Source organism: Coffea arabica, chromosome 10c, assembly GCF_036785885.1.
Source record: "Coffea arabica cultivar ET-39 chromosome 10c, Coffea Arabica ET-39 HiFi, whole genome shotgun sequence".
NCBI lineage: Eukaryota > Viridiplantae > Streptophyta > Magnoliopsida > Gentianales > Rubiaceae > Coffea > Coffea arabica.
In genome coordinates, this window is record NC_092329.1 from 10,053,445 (window position 1) to 10,074,310 (window position 20,866).

Genomic DNA, 20,866 nt, shown 5'->3' on the forward strand with positions numbered 1-20,866 from the left:
CCATTGAGTACAATCATTCCTCAAAGGTGTAATGGCTTACCAATAAGTTATAAGACATAGGTAACTATTTGTAATTTCTCATAACAGTGATGCAATTACTATGTCTGTGACCCATATCAACACTAGATAGAACTTCACATAGTTATTGTTTAGTTGTACATGTCATGCACTGTGTCTAACAACTTATTGAAATAGCATTATACTATCCATGACACGATTCGCTAATTTAATCAACAATCTGAAAAGTAAACAGTGGGCAGGAAAGTGAATAATAGCAATATTGCCCAGCATTCACATAGTTTACTCTATAATTTGTATGGTTACAGCAAACATGCTGAATAATAATTGACCTCTACCAATTGGGAACTGTCCAATTTTTTTTATATATTATAACAGTTTGTGAAATTTTTGAATACAGATATAAAAGTGCTAAAATCAACTAAATTCTAAGAATGCAGGAAATGGTCTCAATTTTGGAATCAAATAGTACATTTGTCCGAAGAATTACAAATGCTTGGAGCACTACCTTTAAAATTTTGAACTTAACGCCCGAACTCCATACAACTTGTTTTGTTCTCTTTCTCCCAAGATGGTGCCGGCAATTGAGAGCCATCTTAGCAACACATAGTTATGCTCCAACTTTAGCTCCAACATGTGGTAACTACATTCTTGTCTTTGTTTAAGTAGTCCTATCGAACACTAAATTTCGTGGCAAATCTATATTTATTGTAGAAATTATACGCTTTGTCTTCTATATGAAACTCCATTCCAATTTGCCAAGGCTCGTCTTTTGTCCATTTCAAGTATTCCACTACATGAATTTCATTTGTTTAGAGTGTATAAATTCATCAACATTATGTAAACATTCCATAACAGAGTGTATAATTGCATGCATATCTTGTACATGCTATCTTAGACCATGTAGAATCAAAACTCTAAAATAAGTTATAGTGCATTGCAGTTAAGGACTCATGACAACTGAATCAAAACTATCAATTAAGAAATTGGACATCCTAAGAATCTAAATCCGACTAGAATCAAAAGAGATAAGCCCAAATAAACCAAAACAGGATGCAGAAGAAATGAGGACTATAATTCATTCCTCAAAAACTGCTTTACTCTTGAGCTACTAGTGTATGCTACCTCTTTCAGCCATCAAGAAGAATAGGCGAAAAAAAACTACTGCTCTCTGTTCAGATCTACTCTTCTCATGCCTAATTAATATGCCAAATCATGCAGGGGAAAATTCTAACAATTAGAGTTTAATTTTGTACCCGTAATATTAAATATATATAATTGGAAGAATCTTTCCAAAGGACAAGCAAACTTGCATAGAGGCAACTACAGATGATTGTTATGCATTACAAAAGAAACTATCTAGCAAAGAATATCCAAACATGTGGCATATATATATAGGAACAACGAGATAATAGAATCACAAAAGAACTGTTGTATAATAAAATAAAAATTTTTCATAGAAAACACAAGTAAGAGAAGAGGCAACTATAATGTACAAATTATGGTGTCTCTCAATCCGATTATGCAACAGAATACCCTAGTATGTACAACGTAACCATTATTATAATAATTCTAACCACGTGTGTTGCTCTTAAAATTATCATATAGCAACATGATGACTAAATAGTGCTCTAACAAGACATACTTGTACATATACCAAAACTCAATGTAATACTCATGAAACACATTGTGAATATTTTCTAACGTTGCATATAGACACCACATGTATATATTTGCTATTTGTTATCTTACAGCTACATATCTAGGATTTAATCCCATTAACAACACTTATATATTAACTATTATGATAGCAATGATTTTTCCACTTGTACATACAAATGAGCGCACTGTTCTTCCTGGGTAACAATGTCTACAATCAGACAGACATGCTGAAAAAACAGAGCATAACTTCTTTTTCATTAAAATATTAGTTTCTGCTAACATTGCTACCACTACAATTTCTATCCAATTCATATGATAATCAACATCATTACCTTCATCAATCTCCGCCGCATTGTTGTAACTATTTGCTCACCCCGTTATAATGTCTACTGTCTTGGCCATTATTGTATGCTACAACTGCAATAGCCTTTTCTAGTTTAAATCACTTCTTGGAAGCGATGTCAATGCAAATACTATGATTGCTTCGGTGTTTATATTTGCTTGTACCCTTGCCGTCCCAGATATGGGTGGAGGTCCAAATTATCAACATTTAAAACCCACCACAGCAAGACTTTCTAACCCTAATTTGGTACACAAATCTGTATTTGCTATTTTTGCCCTCTCTTCTCTGGAGATAGATAGTTATTTCTTACCATTCTTCTCTTTCCACTATACCTTCGAAGAACTAAAATGAAAGCCTTTTTTTTGTCAAGGTTTTCCCGGGATTGTTTTCAAAATCAGTTTTGAATTCAAATTTCATATTTTAACAATCCTGTTCCCATATAACACCATTTATATTGGTGTTTCCGAAATTGATATTTTTTTTTTTTGAAACTTGCTAATTAGATGGTGTCGTTTTGATGCCTTCTTTCTGCCTGTCGACGTGTATGCATAATAACCACTTCTTAAGTTTTGTGAGGGAACCATTCAGGGACAGTCTTTGTAATGACCGTCCCTGCCCCAAATCCCAACGAACCACTCGAAGACGTCCGAGGCTACTGTGACAACTTCTACAGTAAACACCATAAGCAAATCATGCTCGAAATCATAGACCAACAACCAGTTTTTCATTTGTTGTGTTAGCAAAAAGAATCAAGCTTCATCAGAGGATACAGTAGCAATCATATATTAGCCAATAGTTAAATTTCAATTGTATCAATTGGTTAGGTTTGTTGTTACAGCAGTTAGTTCTTCCATATAAATGGAAGAGAGTATACTAGCCTATAAATATCCATTGTATGAGGAAGTTGTAATCAGCTACGGAGTGAATGAATGTCCCAATCCTTTTGCATTGAATGTTCTTCCATATCTGTTTCTTTCTTTCATCTTCTTCTTCCTTTCTTCCTTCCCTATTATTCTTGCTTCTTGCTTCTGCTTCTATCACTTCCTTTCATTCTTTCTGCAATTAGCAATCTATCTAATTATTCTCAATAATTCCCATAGAGATATCTACAATCCAATTGGAATCTTGACGACTGCGTTCAATTGTATGTCAACCATCCTAGGTATTAAGAGTGCTTCACATGCCCTCAGCTAATGCATGTGCAGGCTACATTTATGCACAAGGTTAGCAGTCTTTATGAGACTAGAGTGTCCAAGAACACAAGTTTATTCACGATTGCATCGACTAATTAAGATGTGGTGAGGTTCCCTTATTGTTTTTCACGTAAATAAATGGAAACAGTAGGGTGGACTTGAAAGTCTTCCCTTACAGAGTCTTTATGTCGTTAGCATAAGCAACCCCGTAAAGACGTGGACCCCATGGTCGTCAGAGACTAGTGTGAACAAATGCTCCTTTATATCTTGACTGCATTCATTTGAAGTTAACCGTCCTATTTGGGGTCTACAGAAGAAGTTTCAATGGTAAAATGCGTAGGCCTTTTGTGCGTTTACTGGCTAAGTCTTCCCTTTACTTGGAATGCCTATAAAACGTCCCTATTTGGGGTCTACAGAAGAAGCTTCAATCTTAAAATGCGTAGGCCTTCTTTGGGTTTACTAACCAAGTCTTCCCTATCGTAAGTATAAAGTCCTTAGAAGTGCACAATTAACAATTGCAACTCTCTTCCGTATAAGGAAACTTGCAACTCTCTTTGAAAAACAATTCCAATGGGCTTCAATCGGTTCATTTTACCGATGCTCTTGCATTTGGTAATTGCCTTAATGCTTTCTTCCGCTTCAACTTTGACACCCCCAACATTTCCTATAGCGATGCCCGGCTGCAAAGATCATTGTGGAAATGTAAGCATTCCATTTCCATTCGGTATTACGGAAGATTGTTACCTTAACAAATATTTTTTTATCAACTGCACCAACTCTTCAACCTCTGTCCCTCAAACAGTTCTGCAGAACGCAGTCGATGTCACAGAAATATCTCTGGAAGGTCAGGTACACCTTATGCAGGATATAGCATCTGATTGCTATGATAAAAACGGAAGTTTATTGGACAACATTTCACCATGGACGAGATTATCTAAACGCTTTACCTTCAGTAGTACAGCTAATAAATTCATTGTCGTTGGCTGTGATGCCTTGGCCTTAGTTAAAGGCTTTGGTCAAAACCGGAGCTACGCAACTGGATGTATCCCTTCCTGTGATTATAAGGAAGATGTAATTGATGGCTCTTGTTCTGGCATCGGTTGCTGCCAGACTGATATCCCACCAGGGGCATGGAATATTAATGTGAGCTTGACCAGTCTTAATAACCACACCAAGGTGTGGGATTTCAATCCTTGCAGCTACGCTTTTGTGGTCGAAGAGAAGGCTTTCAATTTTTCTGCAAGTAACCTCACCAACTTAAGCAATGATTTAAGTCTTCCCGTCGTGGTGGATTGGACCATTGAGGAGGGGTCATGTGAAGTTGCCCAAAGAAACACGACCTCTTATGCATGCTCTGGTAAAAACAGTCACTGTTACGAACCTTTTAAGGGGTTGGGATACCGTTGTTCTTGCGATCAAGGATACGAAGGCAACCCATATCTCCCTGATGGTTGCCAAGGTATGTGCGAAAATTTTGTTAAACTCGTCTAATTAACCAGTATGTATATGTGTGTTTCAATTCACATTTCAAATTATGCTTCTGCTTTCTATTTTTTATTGAATTCGACAGATATTAATGAATGCCAAGATCCAACTCTACACAATTGTACGAAGAATAGTGTTTGTCACAACACATTGGGCAACTACACATGTCCTTGTCTCAAAGGGTATCATGGTGATGGGAGAGGTGGAGATGGCTGCAGTCCTGACCAAATAAATTGGTCTATGATTGTTTCAGGTTAGTCTACACTTTGAAATGATTGGAGAAGCAAAGGAGAATTTATCACTATGGATTGAACCATCTCTTAAGTGGTGTGATAAATATGTGCTGTATCATGAGAGTATTAAAACAAAATGAAGATTTCTTGAAACCCGTTCCATTTGGTTTAAGATGGAAGGAGGAGTTTTTCCGGAAAAATGGTGGATTAATGCTACAGCAACGACTGGCTCAAGAAGGAAGAAACACAAATGTTGCTAGAATTTTCACTCTTGAAGAACTACGAAAGGCAACCAATAATTTCGAGGAAACTCGAATTATTGGTCGTGGAGGATACGGCACAGTTTTCAAAGGAATCTTAGTAGACCATAATTCTTGTACTGTTGCCATTAAGAGGTCCAGAGAAGTTAACGAAAATCAAGTTGATCAATTTATTAATGAGGTGATTATGCTTTCCCAAGTTAATAGTAGAAATGTCGTTAAACTTCTAGGATGTTGCTTAGAGACGGAAGTGCCATTACTTGTTTATGAGTTCATCGACAATGGTACTCTCTCCGAGCATTTAAGCAGCACAACAAAATCACAGCATCTTTCTTGGAATATCCGATTAAGAATAGCATCAGAAATTGCTGGAGTTCTCTCATATTTGCACTCAGTAGCTTCACCACCGATTATCCATAGAGATATCAAATCGGCAAACATACTTCTAGATCAAAACTACACTGCAAAAGTCACAGACTTTGGAATATCAAAATTGGCTCCTTTAGATGAAAATCAAGTATCTACAATGGTGCAAGGAACATTTGGCTACTTGGACCCCGAGTACATGCTAACAGGATTGTTGACAGAGAAAAGTGATGTTTACAGCTTTGGGGTAGTTCTTATAGAGCTACTGACAAGTGAGAAGGCATTATCATTGGATAGAGTGGAGGAAGAGAAGTTTCTTGCGAATTACTTCATTTCTTCACTGAAAAGTGGTCACTTGGTCCAGGTTCTTGATCGCAACATTATGTTCGATGTAAGTATTGAGCTTTTGAAAGAAGTTGCAATGATTGCGAAATCTTGCTTGAGTATAAAAGGTGATGATAGACCATCTATGAAGAATATAGCAAGAGAACTTGAGGTATTGGAAATAAGAGCAAAGCAATCTCCAATTCAAGTTTCTAAGATTGATTTCACCGACACTGAGGCCTCCTTGCTTGGTATGCAATCAACAAAAGCATATATCGACAGTGGTGATTCTAGCTGCATACATACTGAGAGTCATAGCATAATGGAGCATATGATGGTACCAATTGCTGGTGGGAGATGAATGATAGGGTGTTCTGGAGCTGCAAGTTTCGACTTTCGAGTTCTGGTGCACTTCTTCATTTATTATTACGAGTTCCTCCTAGAAATGTCAAATGGAGTTGAATTTTCAGCAGTTTTCTTGCAATTAATTTTGATTGTGTGCGAGTAGATTATTTGATCCAAGGCCTCTCAAGTTGAATTGTAGTTCAGTTCTGCTGGGTAATGTAACTCTTACAATATTTAGTGTAAAATGGTATAAATTTGGTCTAAGCATAAATTTTGTCACTCATACGGCTGAGTTGGTGTAAAAATCACGATTAAATCAAAACCATATGAGTTTACACTGGAAGTTATAAGAATTAATCAACTGAACCTAACTACAGAGACCTCAACTTGAGGGCACCACTTCAGCAGATAATGATAATTATTTTTACATGACTGATTAAACAAATAAAAAGTGGTACTATTGAGATAAGGAGAATAAAAAGCACCAGCAACCTGTTGGATGCTGCACCTTCTCACTATTAGCCTAAACCTCCATTCCCGCTGTACTGATATGACAGCTTTCTCCTTGAAGTTTATTTATTGAAAGCTCTTAAAAATATCCAGAAAGCTCTTAACTAAATTAAAACTGATTTATATTGAATGAGTAGTGGAAATTGAGAACAAAAAAAAAAAACCCAATTGCAAGAGGTAGTGCCCAACCCAGTGAAGGACGTCTGGAGGGAAAAGATGAGGAAATTGCGAACTTTTGAAGTAGAAGAAAAATAAGGGGTTAGGTGCTGGGGCTAGTTACGGGAGGCAAAGGACGGGCAGGGGACAAAAAATAGAACTACTGGTACGAGGAAGATGGGCAGCGGATGTAGGGAAGGTGGCGATTTGTGGCAATGAATTGAGACGTTTCATAATATCATATTCTCAGGAGCACCGTAGCAAAACTTGTGCTACGGTTTTAAGATGTAGGCGGGATGTAGGCGGCGATTTATGGTTTTAAAATGTAAGAAAAAATCTAGTAAAGTTAACTCACAGGTAGGAAGAAGAATTTAGGAAAGGGATAATATGATCTCATCAAAATAAAAATGAGATAATGGAAGTGCAAATAACATTACTCAAAAAAAATTGCAGTTGTGTCAACAACTCCATCAAACATTTTTTTTGTAAATCTCAGAATCGTAAATTTGTTTTATGGCGTCACTAACATGAAAAGTCATTATAATTTAGACATATGTAGGGAGTAGAAAATTTCTATAATTTCTTAATATAGGGTATCATTTTTTCACTTTGCATCTTTCAATAAAGATACGCTTTATAGTTTAAATCATTTACACACAGCTACTATCCAAGGATCAAATATACTTTTAGATTAACTAATCGTTTTAGAGACAAATAGACAAATTAAGAGAAAAATGATATTAGAAGGTAATGTGCAAAAATGGCCATATCTTAAAGGGATTTATTGTAATTAACCCTTAGGAGTATCAATATCTTTTTGATATTTCCATTATGCAATATAGGAATTGACTAACAATTTAGGAGGTAAAGTGAAAAAAAAAATAACATTAAGGGATAAAGTGCAAAACTAGTTAGGCCTTAAGAGGAATATTTTTTAACCAACCCTATTTTTCAAGAGAATCATTAGTGATACCCTACTTAACCCTAGTTTGTTTTTATAATTGTATAGCTACATATTCTGTTTCGTAAATTTTGTGATAGGCTCCTATTGGCTGGAAGTTAACGTTGCAACCAAGTTGTAACCATTCTTTTCTTATCTTGATCAATTAATGATACATGGACTTACAAAAATGAGAAAATAGAAACCTTTCGTACATTTTGTGATAGGCTCCAACTGGCTGGAAGTTAACGCTGCAACCAAGTTATAACCATTCTTTTCTTATCTTGATCAATGACACATGGACTTACAAAAATGAAAAAATAGAAACCTTTGTATAATAGTTAGGTAACTAATCACGTGCGTGGAAATCCCTTGAGGTTTTTGTTTGTGTCATGGGACGAATTTGGCACAATAATACCAAGAGGAACTAGCTTCACATCCAGGATAAGAATAGGGAATTGTTCTTCTATATGGCTCTTGAATTAGGAGTTCACATGCCAGGCTAATGTAAGTTCTTGGAAAATAAAAAAAAACCAAAAGTTAAAGAAAAAAAAGTACTACTGCAGTGCATAAGATAGAAGTACTTGGAAACTTGAGAATCAACAACATATCAAAGGGTTTCACGTTTTTGCCTTGCATTTGTTTCTTTTTTCCTTTTAATGTTATTTTATTTTGTCAAATGAGTACAAAGCATCTAGGGTTTACTTATGAAGGGAAATCAGACAAAAATTATGGAATGGGCAAAAAAAATATATAAAAAAAACAGGCCTTTCCTGTAATTAGGATTTTGTCAAATAATGTTGCTATTATCAAGTGTATACTTGATTAGTAAAAGGTTGCCTTTTTACTTAAAAATAAAGTAGATAGTCTTATAATTCATCAAGCTTTCCGTTATACATCTAAAAAAGCCATCATCGTACAAACAGGATGTAGCATTCGACTGTCAAGACTGAGGGATAGACCTGGAAGTCTTCCCTTGGCAGTCTAATATTCTCTTGGAGCAAGGGCAACCCCTCGAAGACGTTGACGTCAAGGTCAGAAGCTACAGCGATAGCATCATGCATGGAACTCAACCACTTTGATTAATCAGGAAAATGCCCCAGATTTTGTTAGAGATTCTTGGGATGAAGAAGTTGATGACAAAAAGGGGGGAAAAAAAGGAAGTTATTTGAGAGATGTGTGTCTGACTAAGCACTTAATGTATTCCACTATTTTTTCTTCTATTTTATGGTCCTTAAAGATGAACAAGAGCTCGTTTGCTCTTGCTCTAGATGGGTAGAGAGTGAAATGTTTAGCACCTCATGTATCATCCAAGATGCCTTCAGTTTCATAGAGGTCTTCTTAGTTGTGTGGTTGTTGTCGGGAAAGAGTACACTGTACACTACTGCTGCCTATGCAAATAGTTTTTCCTGGCACTGTTGTCTTTTTGACTGCTTTCTAGATCTAAGAATTTGGGTTTATTACAAATTTTGATATTTAGATGGTCAATTGACATTAGGATTTTTTGGCTTTTCTAGATTTGTTTTGCATCTGGGTTATTGTTAGTTTCAGGTTTTCTCTATTGAAAATTAGCATTAAAACCACAGGGAAGAAATAGAGGAAAAGAGAACCTCAGAAATTGGATAATCAGATATTTCCAAGCTGACGAAATTACTACGATGAGTCAAGATTTATTCCTTTATTTCCTCTTGTGAAAAGGCAAACTCTGTCCTTTGGAGAATTCCCGATAATGGTGGCAATAGGATTGGAGATATCAGTGGTGGCAGATGACGGAAGAAGAAGAATAGGAAAACTAAAAAATAAAAAAAAAGGAAGGGAGAAAATGGGGTAAATTTTCATTTATATCCCTACTTTTCTGGTTTATAACAATTCCACATACATACTAATGAAGCGTGTCTCCACGTCCTTAAGACACCATCAATTTTTTGGATTATGTCATGGATTTTATTTAAGTAGGACAAAATTTTTAGTTTAGGGATTTAAATCTTCTATTTTGAAGTTCAGGAATTGAAGTGGAATTTTGTGTGTAATTTGAGGAGACAAAGTGAATTTATCCCGGGAACTTTAAAGGTAGGAAAAGACCAACTTTTCCATTGGCAATTTCTCATAGGACCAATTACACTTTGCAGCCGCTAACTTGTAGTTGATTTTCCCTTTGCATCATAAATTTTAATTTTAGATATATGGCGCTTCTAACTCTTGTATTTGTTAAATTTGAGCCCTGCCGTTAACATTATACGCAAAAGTAACGAAAAAGCATAGCCAATATGGGGACAAGAGGAGCAGCCACCATTCCCTCCCCTAAAATTTTAGAATTTTCTTTTGGCCCCAAAGAAATTTTGGAAAATTTCATTGAAAATCTTTTTCTTGTGCCCCCCACCCCTCCCTTAAATTTGAATAAAATTTCATTGCCCTCTCCCTTTAACTTTTGCTTCTTGACTCTTTAATTTTTTTTTTACTTGGCTATTACGTTAATTACTGTATGAAGTTCAACTTGTTATTAATTAATATTACATGCTGACTTGTTAAAACCATGTCTATTGTGCCAAGAAAAAATTGTTCAAAACTAAAGAGCGTACAACTTTAATTAATTATTTCATGTTTTAATTAGCCAAATTTTAAATTTAAGTACCTCTTCTTGCTTGCATTTGATCTTTTGCATGTGACTTTGAAACTAATAATCAAGTTTGTACATTTTGAAAAGTTCTCTTCTTAAACATATAAAATGAGTGTATACATATAATTAGCAATATTAAATGAGTATTTCGCACTTATATTTCGAGGTATGATTGCTTTTCAAAGTTTGAGATTAGAGAGAATAATCAAACTATTAAGTTTTGCACCTGAGATTGTAAGAATGGGAAGACATACGAATGAACAGTCGTTTTAATAAATAACTAATGCATATGTTGATTTAGTAATGAATATGCGATTTCTTATTGTGTTTCATACACTTAAGTTTATTTTTGCTTCGTTAAAATAATGTAGCGATAAAAGGATTAGAAAATTTGACAGCAAAATCAGGATTCGACTAAATGCATACTTAGTTCGATTATTAGAGATTTTATTATTTCTCAGATGTTAAGACACCATTTCACAGCAAAGTAACTACCCTTGCGTATAAAATGTTGCCACAATATAATTATGAAAATTCGTGGATCCGACCCCAGAACCATTCGAATGCTGAATGAGATCCATTTACGAATCCCCAGCAACAAAGAATCTGGCACCGAATTTCTTGAGCATTCTGACTTGAATTCGAATATGGATCTGATCCAGGATCCTTATGAGGCCTAGGCCGGATCTTCAATATAGAAGCCCATTGATTTTCTTAACATATCTCACATTTCCAACTGAATATCAGGAAGATAGCATTCTAAGCATATATCTTTTTTTTTAAAAAAAAAAATATTTTTTTTTGTACTGGGGGAGGGAGGAGATATTTGAACCCAAGCCCTCTAAATCTTGGGTCTTCAATCCTATGCTTACGTTTGATAACCCAATTTAGCAGTTAAACTAAATGAGTTCAGGTCTTTAATATGTTTAAATGCGTTTGAAAAAAAAATAGAACATCTGAATTAATTAAGTAATATTAAAATTTTTAGACAAAATTTGAAAATAAGTGATAAACTATCTACATATTACTTAATATGATATGCATTCAAATATATCAAATATAGTATTTAACAATTCAATAATTTAACGAATTCAGTCTTCAAATTATAAATCTGATATTTCAGTTTTATCAAATGCACTCTTAGCCACTAGACTAAAACTTCATCGGCCGAAGCGTATGTCTTAATTACTTGCATGACATACATTGCATCCAAAAACACATTTATGAATTTTTTCTCATATCAAGTGGAAAAAATTTATGGGTTCCCTTATTGTTTTTCACGTAAATAAATGGAAACAGCAGGGTGGACTTGAAAGTCTTCCCTTACAGAGTCTTTATGTCCTTAGCATAAGCAACCCCGCAAAGCCGTGGACCTCATGGTCGTCACAGACTAGTGTGACAGCTTCCCAGAAGATTATTGCCCAACAAATACACAAATCAAGCTCAAAATTATTGCCCAACAAATACTCCTTTATACCTTGACTGCAGTGGCCTTCTGTGCGTTTACTAACTAAGTCTTCCCTATCGTAAGTTTAAAGTCCTTAGAAGTGCACAATTAACAATTGCAACTCTCTGCTGGAAAGGAAACTTGCTTCTTTGAAAAACAATTCCAATGGGGTTCAATCGGTTCATTTTACCGATGCTCTTGCATTTGGTAATTGCCTTCATGCTCTCTTCCGCTTCAACTTTGACACCCCCAATGCAGAGGCCCCATTCTGGACCCAGACACGTGGCAGCCCAGGAATGGCCGAGCTGGGTCTTGGCCCTCAGACCCCTGGGAGCGGCCCCGGGCCGTACCGACTAGGGCTCCCAGGGGAGGCGAAGGTCCTCCCCGAAGAGGTCGGGGGTAATCCCCCTGAGTGCGGGATACTATCTATACTGGGCAAGTCCCGCGTCGTGCGGAGGTCGGGCTCCCTTGCAGGTATAAATAATAACACACATCCACTGTACAAGATACGCTCACTATTGACAATTTACTCTGGACAGTTACTACTTCCCGTGAACCTCACTCACCGGAAAACTAACTTGGCCGTCGGAGTGCCCTCGGGGACAACCCTCGGGCCCCCTTTGTTAGCTCATCCTTTCTGTTTTGCAGGCTTGGAGTCAGCTCTGCCATCAGCGACCCGAGCTGATCAGGTCAGCTCTCCTAGGGGAAGTCCCGTGCTTCTTCAGTTGGCGCCGTCTGTGTGAACGTAAGGTAAGTAAGATTGTGTTGATGGCCAGGACGCGATCCAAGCGCACGGCAGAGAGCACCGGCCCTGGGGGCGGTGAGGGGTTCCAGCAGAAAGAGGCTGGGGCGTCCCAGGGCGCCGGGGGCTCAGCCCTTTCAGGGGAGCGGAGGCAGCAGATCTTCCAGTTTGTGACGGAGAACCTCCCCATGCTGGAGGATATAATCCGGCAGGCGAAAAAGGGAGAGGGGGCTGGGGGTGCGCAGACCTCCAAGGCCAAGGGGAAGGAGAAGGAGTTACCCCCTGATCCTTCGGAGGATGAGTCGCGAGACCAACCTCCTAGGAGGAAGCGCCCCCGGACTCCTCCCCGCCCCCGAGCCTCGGTGGTCGGGGACAGCGAGAGGTATTCCCGCGACAGGTCCGCGAGGAGCCATCCCAGAGACCCCTCTCCGAGGAAGCCCACACGGAATGGGTTCGAGCGTTCCACGGCTCGGTCTGTCAAGAGCCGGCCCCGCGACCCCATTTATCTGGACCCTGCTCGGGATGAGCTCGAGCAGATCTTGAGGCCCCGGCCATACGAGGACAACTATGCAACCTCGCCTTTTACCCGGGAGATAGAGGACTACCCCCTACCCCGGAGGTTTAAGATCCCGAGCATCGAGATGTACGATGCCTCTACGGACCCAGAGGACCACCTCTCGGTCTTCTTGACGCATATGCGCCTGCAAACCGCCGTGGATGAGGTCCGCTGCAAGACCTTCCCCATGTTCCTAAAGGGGAAGGCGCGGCTCTGGTTCCAGGGGTTGAAACCGGGGTCTATACGGAGCTTTCCCGAGTTGGCTCGGCAGTTTGCAGCCCAGTTTGTCTCCTCGAAAGTCTACGCGAGGAACGCAACCCACCTGATGTCCATCAGACAGAGGCCTGAGGAGTCGCTGAGGAATTTCATGACCCGCTTCAATGCGGAGAGCTTGCAGGTCAGGGACAAAAATGAAAAAGTGGTCATGGTCGCCTTCACAAATGGGCTCAGGGTGGAGGAGCTCTTCTATGACCTGGCCAAGAAGCCTCCCGTAAACCTGGAGGAACTCTTACGCAGGGCGCACGAGGCCGCTAATGCGGAGGAGGCAGGTCGTCTGAAGAAAGAATCAGATCGGGAGCTCGGAAATCGGAAAGGTCGGACGAACCCCCCGGAGGGCAAGGACGTCCCGTCCAAGAAAAACGTCTTCGACCGGCTCTCGAAGGAGAAGGCCCCTGCTCTGCCGCCACTCCCAGAGAAGACCTACACCCCTCTAACACGGCCCAAAGCTCAGATCTTGGCCGTTATGGAGGCGGAAGGACTAGGAGATCGGCCGCCAAAAATGGGGACGCCCCGAAACAAAAGGAACCAGGACAGGTACTGCGCCTTTCACCGCGACGTGGGACACGACACGGAGGGATGCTGGGCCCTGCGTAAGGAGATAGAAGACCTGATCCAGCGCGGCTTTTTAGGGCGGTTCGTGCGCCGACCAGGCCAGGAGCCCGGGCGCAGCCACTACGGAGACAGGCACGAGGGACGGCGTCGGGACCGCCCAGAGCGGCGCGACGCTCCTCAGGGCCACTCTCCCGACCAGGACACCCAGAACCTGGCGGGGGTGATAAACACCATTGCCGGAGGTCCCACAGGGGGGAACAGCCATGCAGCTCGGAAGAACAAGCGACCACCCCCCGAAGGGGACGATTCCTTGAAGCGCTTGCGCATGGACGAGAAGATCACCTTCGGGCCAAGGGATGCGGTCCCCCTGGCTTCTGGGAACCATGAGGCCATCGTGATAGACATTGTCACCAACAACTATCGGGTGAAAAAGGTATATGTCGACCAGGGTAGTGCGGTCGACATCATGTTCTACAGGGTGTTCAAGGTGCTCGGATTAAGGGATGACCAGCTCACCCCGGTTCGGACATCTCTGGTGGGATTTACCGGACCACCCATCAGGTCGGAAGGGATGATCATCCTGATGGTCACAGTAGGACAGGCTCCCAAATGCCGGACTGTTCCCGTCAACTTCGTGGTGGTCAGGCAGCCGTCCCCGTACAATGTGTTCCTGGGGAGGCCTGCTTTGAACGCCCTCCGGGCTGTCTCCTCCACTTACCACCTCAGCGTCAAGTTCTCTACCCCGGGAGGGATAGCCGAGGTGCACGGCGACCCGGAGGTAGCCAGGGCTTGTTACCTAGCCACACTCCGGGGGCAGGAAAAGGTGGTCGCCCAGACAACCTGTCTGGAGCCCTACATCCCAGGGGACGAGGCCCAACAGCTGGGCACAGGATGAGACTGAGGAATTCCCCTTAAGGGAGGATCGGCCCAACCAGGTCCTCCGCATCGGAGCCTTGTTGCCCGCCAGAGAGAAGGAGGACTTGAAAGCTCTGCTAAGAGAGTACTCCCAGGTCTTCGCTTGGTCGGTTGATGACATGCCTGGGATCCCAACGGACCTGGCAGTCCACCACCTTGACGTCGACCCTCACTTCAAGCCGGTGAAGCAGAAGAAAAGGAGTTTTGCCCCTGAGAGGAACGAGGTGATCAAGGCGAAGGTCGGCAAGCTGTTGGAGTCCAAGATCATCCTGGAGGTCTACTACCCGACCTGGTTGGCCAATCCGGTCCTAGTCAAGAAGGAGGACCAGACCTGGAGGATGTGCGTAGACTTCACGGATCTTAACAAAGCCTACCCGAAGGATTGCTTTCCCCTGCCTAGAATCGACAGGTTAGTAGACTCTACTGTGGGTTTTGATGTTTTATGCTTCTTGGATGCTTTTAAGGGATACCACCAGATAGAGATGGATGAGGAGGATCGGGATAAGACCTCCTTCATCACTGAAGAAGGGACCTACTGCTACAGAACCATGCCGTTCGGACTTAAGAACGCGGGGGCCACTTACCAGCGCCTGGTCAACAAGCTATTCCGAGGCCAGATCGGCAGGAACATGGAGGTCTATGTGGACGACATGATCGTCAAAAGTCGGACTGACCAGCGGCTCATACCCGACCTGAGGGAGATCTTGAACATCCTGCTGCAAAGCCGGATGCGCCTAAATCCAAAGAAGTGCACCTTTGGGGTCAGGTCGGGAAGGTTCCTTGGTTTCTTGGTGTCACGAGACGGAATCAGGGCCAACCCGGACAAGCTCCAGGCCATCGTGGACATGGCCCCCCCAAGGAACGTGAAGGAAGTCCAGCGGCTCACGGGGAGAATGGCAGCCCTGAGCAGGTTCCTCTCGCGTTCCGCGGTTCGGGGACTACCCTTCTGGCGTCCAAGGACTTTCGTTGGACCGAGGAGTGTCAAAAAGCGTTCGCCGACCTGAAAGCGTATCTGGCCGAGCTGCCAACTCTGACCGCCCCAGAGTTAGGGGAGACCCTATTCCTATATCTGTCCACCTGCAACGAGGCCGTTAGTGCGGTCTTGGTACGGGAGGACAAGGGGGCTCAGAGGCCGGTGTATTACGTCAGCCGAGCTCTGCAGGGACCAGAGACGCGATACTCGCCCGCCGAGAAGCTGGTCCTTGTCTTGGTACATGCTGCTCGCAAGCTCCGCCCTTACTTCCAGGCTCACCGCGTTGTAGTACTGACCGACCAGCCCCTACGGCAGATACTCACCAAGCCCGAAGTGTCGGGCAGGATGACCAAGTGGGTCGTCGAGCTGGCCGAGCACGACCTTAGCTATCGGCCCCGCACCGCGATCAAGGCCCAGGCCTTAGCAGACTTCCTTGCGGAGGGGGCTAACTTAAACCAAACCGATTTGACCCCGACACCCACGGACACCCCGGCGGAGCAGCCTTGGGTGCTGTTCGTGGACGGTGCCTCGAGCAGGGAAGGGAGCGGAGCTGGCCTACTGCTCACCTCGCCAACCGGAAAAGAACTGACCTACGCGCTTAGGTTCGATTTTCCGGCATCCAACAACGAGGCAGAATATGAGGCCCTCCTGACGGGGCTGCGGATAGCCCACCAGATGGGCGTCACCACAGTCAGAGTTCGGAGCGACTCTCAGCTCGTCGTCCTCCAGGTCCGCGGGGAGTACGAGGCCAAGGATGAGGTCATGAAGAAATACCTGGCTAAGGTACGGGAGGCGATGGCCCTGTTCAGAACATTTGAAATAGAGCGGGTGCCGAGGTCCCAGAACAAGCGGGCAGACGCCCTCTCGAAGTTGGCGTCTTCCTCATTTGCCCACCTGAGCAAGGAGGTCTTAGTAGAGGTGGTAAAACAAAAAAGTATCGATCAGGCTCAGGTCCTGGCTATAGACAGCTCGGCCACCTGGATGACGCCCCTCATAGATTTCCTCAGCTCGGGTGCCCTCCCCGAAAACAAAGCCGAGGCACGCCGAATCCAGCTCCGGGCTGCCAAGTACGCCTACACCGGGGGTACCCTCTATAGGAGATCGTATCTGTCCCCCTGGTTAAAGTGCGTGACTCCCGAAGAAGGTGATTACGTCCTGCGCGAAGTCCATGAAGGAATATGTGCGGCACACGTGGGATCTCGGGTATTGGCCAAAAAGTGCCTCCTTCTGGGCTACTACTGGCCCTCTGTCTTCCGAGACGCAGCAGATCTGGTCCAGAAATGCCGAGCTTGCCAGGTACACGCCTCGCTGCGTCATCAGCTAGTTCAGGAGATGATTCCCATCCATAGTCCTTGGCCCTTCGCTCAATGGGGGATAGACCTCCTGGGTCCCTTCCCCCGAGCCCCGGGGAGATATGAGCATCTCGTGGTGGCCATTGACTACTTCACAAAATGGGTGGAGGCGGAGCCCCTGGTCTGTATCTCGGGGAAGGCAATTCGGAGATTCTTCTGGAAGAGCATAGTTTGCCGGTTTGGGATTCCGCATGTCCTGGTATCCGACAACGGCCGCCAGTTCGCCGAGAACCCTTTCCGGAGCTGGTACGCTGAGCTTGGAATCAACCAACACTTCACGTCGGTTGGTCATCCCCATGCCAATGGTCAGGTGGAGAACGCTAACCGAACTGTTCTGCAAGGGTTGAAGACTAAACTGGAGTCCGCCCAATCGAGCTGGCTGGATGAGCTTCCCAGCGTCCTCTGGGCTTACCGTACTACGCCCCGGACGGCTACCCAAGAGACCCCGTTCTCCCTAACTTACGGAGTAGAGGCGGTGGTGCCAGCGGAAGTCGGACTTCCCTCACCCAGAACACAGAATTTCGTGGCAACCTCCAACGAGGAAGAGCTTCGGTGCAGCTTGGACATGCTCGAAGCCAGGCGTGAGGAAGCGGCTGTTCGGATGGCTAAGTATAAAAGCCAGCTCGCCCGCTATCACAACGCCAAAGTGAGGACGGTACAGTACCAGCCTGGGGACCTCGTCCTAAGGAAGAACTCGATCAGCCGAACTCACAGTTCCAACAAGCTCGACCCAAATTGGGAGGGCCCCTACAAGGTCATTGAGGTAGGTCGGGCCGGTTACTGCAGGTTCGCCAGCATGGATGGATCCGAGGTACCCCGTACTTGGCACTTCTCCAATCTGCGATTGTTTATAGCATAGGGTGGCCTAGAAATTCGAGTCTGTACTCTGGAATCAGAATTCTTGTTTTCTCAATCAATAAAAGCCTGAATTTACAATCTGCTTGTACTTGTTTCATGGTCACATTTTTAACGAGTCTGCACCTCACACTAGCACACTAAGCGATCTCTCGCTCAATGTCCTAGTGGGGGGCTAGGGGTACGGAGCGGGTCAAGTGTGAAGTGTTCGACCCAGGAGGTCGGCACGAACGCAATTAATGTTTAAAGTGTGAAGTGTTCGACCCAGGGGGTCGGCACGAACGCACTTAGTGTTTAAAGTGTGAAGTGTTCGACCCAAGAGGTCGGCACGAATGCACTTAAGGTTTAAAGTATGAAGTGGTCGACCCAGGAGGTCGGCACGAGCGCACTTAATGTTTATGAACTGTTCGACCCAGGAGGTCGGATCGACAGAATGGGAGCCGGCAAGAAATGCAGAATAGTCCTCAAGTTTTATACATGCATTCGAGGCCTATCTATTACAAGGCTTACAGAGTCTCTGAGCCGCCTATCTATTACAAGGTATTCCACCTATCTACCGCAAAATTCCCGAGTTGGCGGCCCCCTTCGGTGTCTGTTCTACCCGCTGGTGGCCCGACCGGGATAGGAGCTGAAGGTACATCTTAATCATGTTGAGAGGCGTATGGTGGAAGCCATTCAGGAGCCCGGGAGCAGGGGAGCCCTTCCGTCTCGGATGGACCTCCAAGAGCATTTTCAACTGGAGCACGGTCACATCCTTATAAGAAGACAGAAAGGGTCCCTGGGGTGGCTGCCGCCCTAGACCACCGGCTCCTTCCCGGCAGCTCGGCCAGGAGACCCGTCCTCCTCCAAGGGAACTTCCTCCAGCTCGGCCCCAGTGTCAGCCCGGGTCGCCAGCTCCTTCAGGGAGTGCCCCTTGCGATACCCGTCGAAGAGCCAGTCCAGCCTCGCCTCGGCTGCAGGGTTGTAGTCCTTGAATCTCGCCAAGTCGAGACCAGGAGGATTGAGCTTCTTCACCTTGTCCAGGGCCCGGGTGCAGCCGACCTGGAGGATGGGCAGGTTGAGGTGGGCGATGTCCTCCTCAAACTGGTCGGACGTAAGGAACTCCCGAACAGCCCTCTTCCGCTCCCGGCTGACGGTGCCGGAGAGCTCGAGGACATGCTCCTCCTTCAGCTTGGCCACACCGGCCTTCTCCTGGTCGAGCTCCGACCTGGTAGAGGCGAGCTGGACCTGAGCAGCGTCCAGCTCCTTCTCGGCCTTGTCCAGTTTGGCCTTGAGGGAGCTTGCCTCCTTGAGGGCCTGGGACAGATTCTTCTCCGCCTCCAGGTTCTTTTTCCGAATCTTCTCCAGGTCGGGTGACAGCTCGGAGAAGCAGGTCACCAGGGCGGCACCAGCGGCGTTGGCCTGAAGGAGAAAGAAAGCAGTTCAACGCGTCACACTACCTAGCCCAGACACGGAGGCCAAATCATCCCAGGGGCAGAAAACTTACTTGGGCCTGGGAGGTGAAGTACATATCCTGGAGCTCGGCTGGGTCGGCGAGCTCCATCCACCTCTTGTCCCGCGGAAGGACCGAGCCCACCATCAGCTCCCGAGCTGCCTCAGGGAATTGGACCCGGTCGTTGATGGAGAGCTTCCAGGAGGGGCAGAAGTGGCGGGGATCGTGCATAGTGGAGGCCTGGCCCGGCTTCTGGGGGAGGATGTGGCGGAAGTGCCACAAGCTCGGAGGAGGGGACTCCAGAGCATGCTCCTCAGCGGAGCCAACGCCCACGTGGACGGGACCCCCAGATGGCACAAGGGGGAGCGGCGAGGGAACAGCCGGCGCGGGCCTCTTTTGCCCGACCTGTGGGGCCTCCTCAGCCCTGCCCCTCTTCTGCCCGGCCACTTTCTTCTTGTTGGCGGCCTGCTTGGAGGGGTAGGGTTGTGACGTCTCTTTCTGGGGGGCTGAGCCGCCCCCCGGGGTGGACGCCCCACCTGGGGCCCCCCGAGCAGCCTCAGGCTGGGGGTCGGGAGTGGCCTCCTCGAGGGGTGCGCCCAGTAGCTGGGAGAGCTTCCTCACTGCAATGAACACCACCAGATCAGCCAAACGCAAGACAGTTAAGGGTAAAAAAAAAGGAAAACTATATACTACAAATGCGACAGGGGCAAAGCCAGCGTTACAGGTGTCGAGTTTGGACTGGGGGGTAGCCACCTCCCCAGAGGATCCGGACACCGTCCCCATCAGCCCGGCTGCGGAGATCTGCTCAGTGGAGATCTTGGTGACATCGAGCTTCACCTTGGAACCCAACAGCTGGCCGAGGGTCTCGTAGTCCAGGTCCTCCGGGTAGGGGTCGGCCTTGACTCCCCCAACCTTCCACACATTGGGGGGAAAATGTGTGGACCTGACAAAGAAGAAGTCCTCCTTCCAGTCCTTCACGGAGGAGGGGAGCCCGTAGAACAACTCTTGGGCCCCTTTTCCCCCCTTGGTCTGGGGGCCACGGCGGGAGAAGTAGTACCACCCCGGGAGGGCGGCCTTAAGAATGAAGGCAGCTCGGAAGAGGGAGAGAGAGTAAGGGATGTCGCAGAGAAGGCAGTAGATCAGGAATCCGGTGATGATCCTGATAGAGGTGGGATGAAACTGTGTGATTCTGAGCCCCCAGTGGTTCAGAATCTCGGTTAGAGCTGGATGGATGGGGAGACGGAGCCCTGCGATGAGTTGCTCCCTATAGATGGCTACAAAGCCAGGAGGAGGCCGGCAGGCCCGGTCGTC

At 45.1% G+C, this 20,866-nt stretch overlaps 3 protein-coding genes across 3 annotated transcripts; all 3 read left to right on the top strand.

Moving 5' to 3' along the window:
- Window positions 1-3,756: 3,756 nt before the first annotated feature.
- Window positions 3,757-5,070, top strand: LOC140015703 (wall-associated receptor kinase 2-like). The gene is made up of 2 exons (XM_072068476.1): window positions 3,757-4,675; window positions 4,787-5,070. Exons 1-2 carry the CDS (start codon window positions 3,787-3,789, stop codon window positions 4,957-4,959), a joined length of 1,062 nt encoding a protein of 353 aa, XP_071924577.1. The 5' UTR covers window positions 3,757-3,786; the 3' UTR covers window positions 4,960-5,070.
- LOC140015748 (wall-associated receptor kinase 5-like) lies at window positions 5,052-6,512 on the top strand. Its single transcript, XM_072068564.1, has one exon. The coding sequence runs from the start codon at window positions 5,052-5,054 to the stop codon at window positions 6,243-6,245; it is 1,194 nt and encodes a 397-aa protein (XP_071924665.1). The 3' UTR covers window positions 6,246-6,512.
- A 5,683-nt stretch (window positions 6,513-12,195) lies between these two features.
- Window positions 12,196-18,922, top strand: LOC140015749 (uncharacterized). The gene is made up of 6 exons (XM_072068565.1): window positions 12,196-12,373; window positions 12,548-12,632; window positions 12,676-14,806; window positions 14,892-15,704; window positions 15,755-18,031; window positions 18,749-18,922. The coding sequence occupies exons 1-6, from the start codon at window positions 12,196-12,198 to the stop codon at window positions 18,920-18,922; spliced, it is 5,658 nt and encodes a 1,885-aa protein (XP_071924666.1).
- Window positions 18,923-20,866: the final 1,944 nt, after the last annotated feature.

Excerpts from the sequence above, each read along its gene's own strand:
- LOC140015703 (XM_072068476.1), top strand. The coding sequence starts at position 3,787 with ATGGGCTTCAATCGGTTCATTTTACCGATGCTCTTGCATTTGGTAATT. Across the intron at positions 4,676-4,786 it reads TCTCCCTGATGGTTGCCAAG|ATATTAATGAATGCCAAGAT; the intron begins GTATGTGCGAAA and ends TGAATTCGACAG.
- LOC140015748 (XM_072068564.1), top strand. The coding sequence starts at position 5,052 with ATGAGAGTATTAAAACAAAATGAAGATTTCTTGAAACCCGTTCCATTT.
- LOC140015749 (XM_072068565.1), top strand. The coding sequence starts at position 12,196 with ATGGCCGAGCTGGGTCTTGGCCCTCAGACCCCTGGGAGCGGCCCCGGG. Across the intron at positions 15,705-15,754 it reads CAAAGAAGTGCACCTTTGGG|GGCCAACCCGGACAAGCTCC; the intron begins GTCAGGTCGGGA and ends AGACGGAATCAG. Across the intron at positions 18,032-18,748 it reads GCCCCTACAAGGTCATTGAG|GAGCTGAAGGTACATCTTAA; the intron begins GTAGGTCGGGCC and ends CGACCGGGATAG.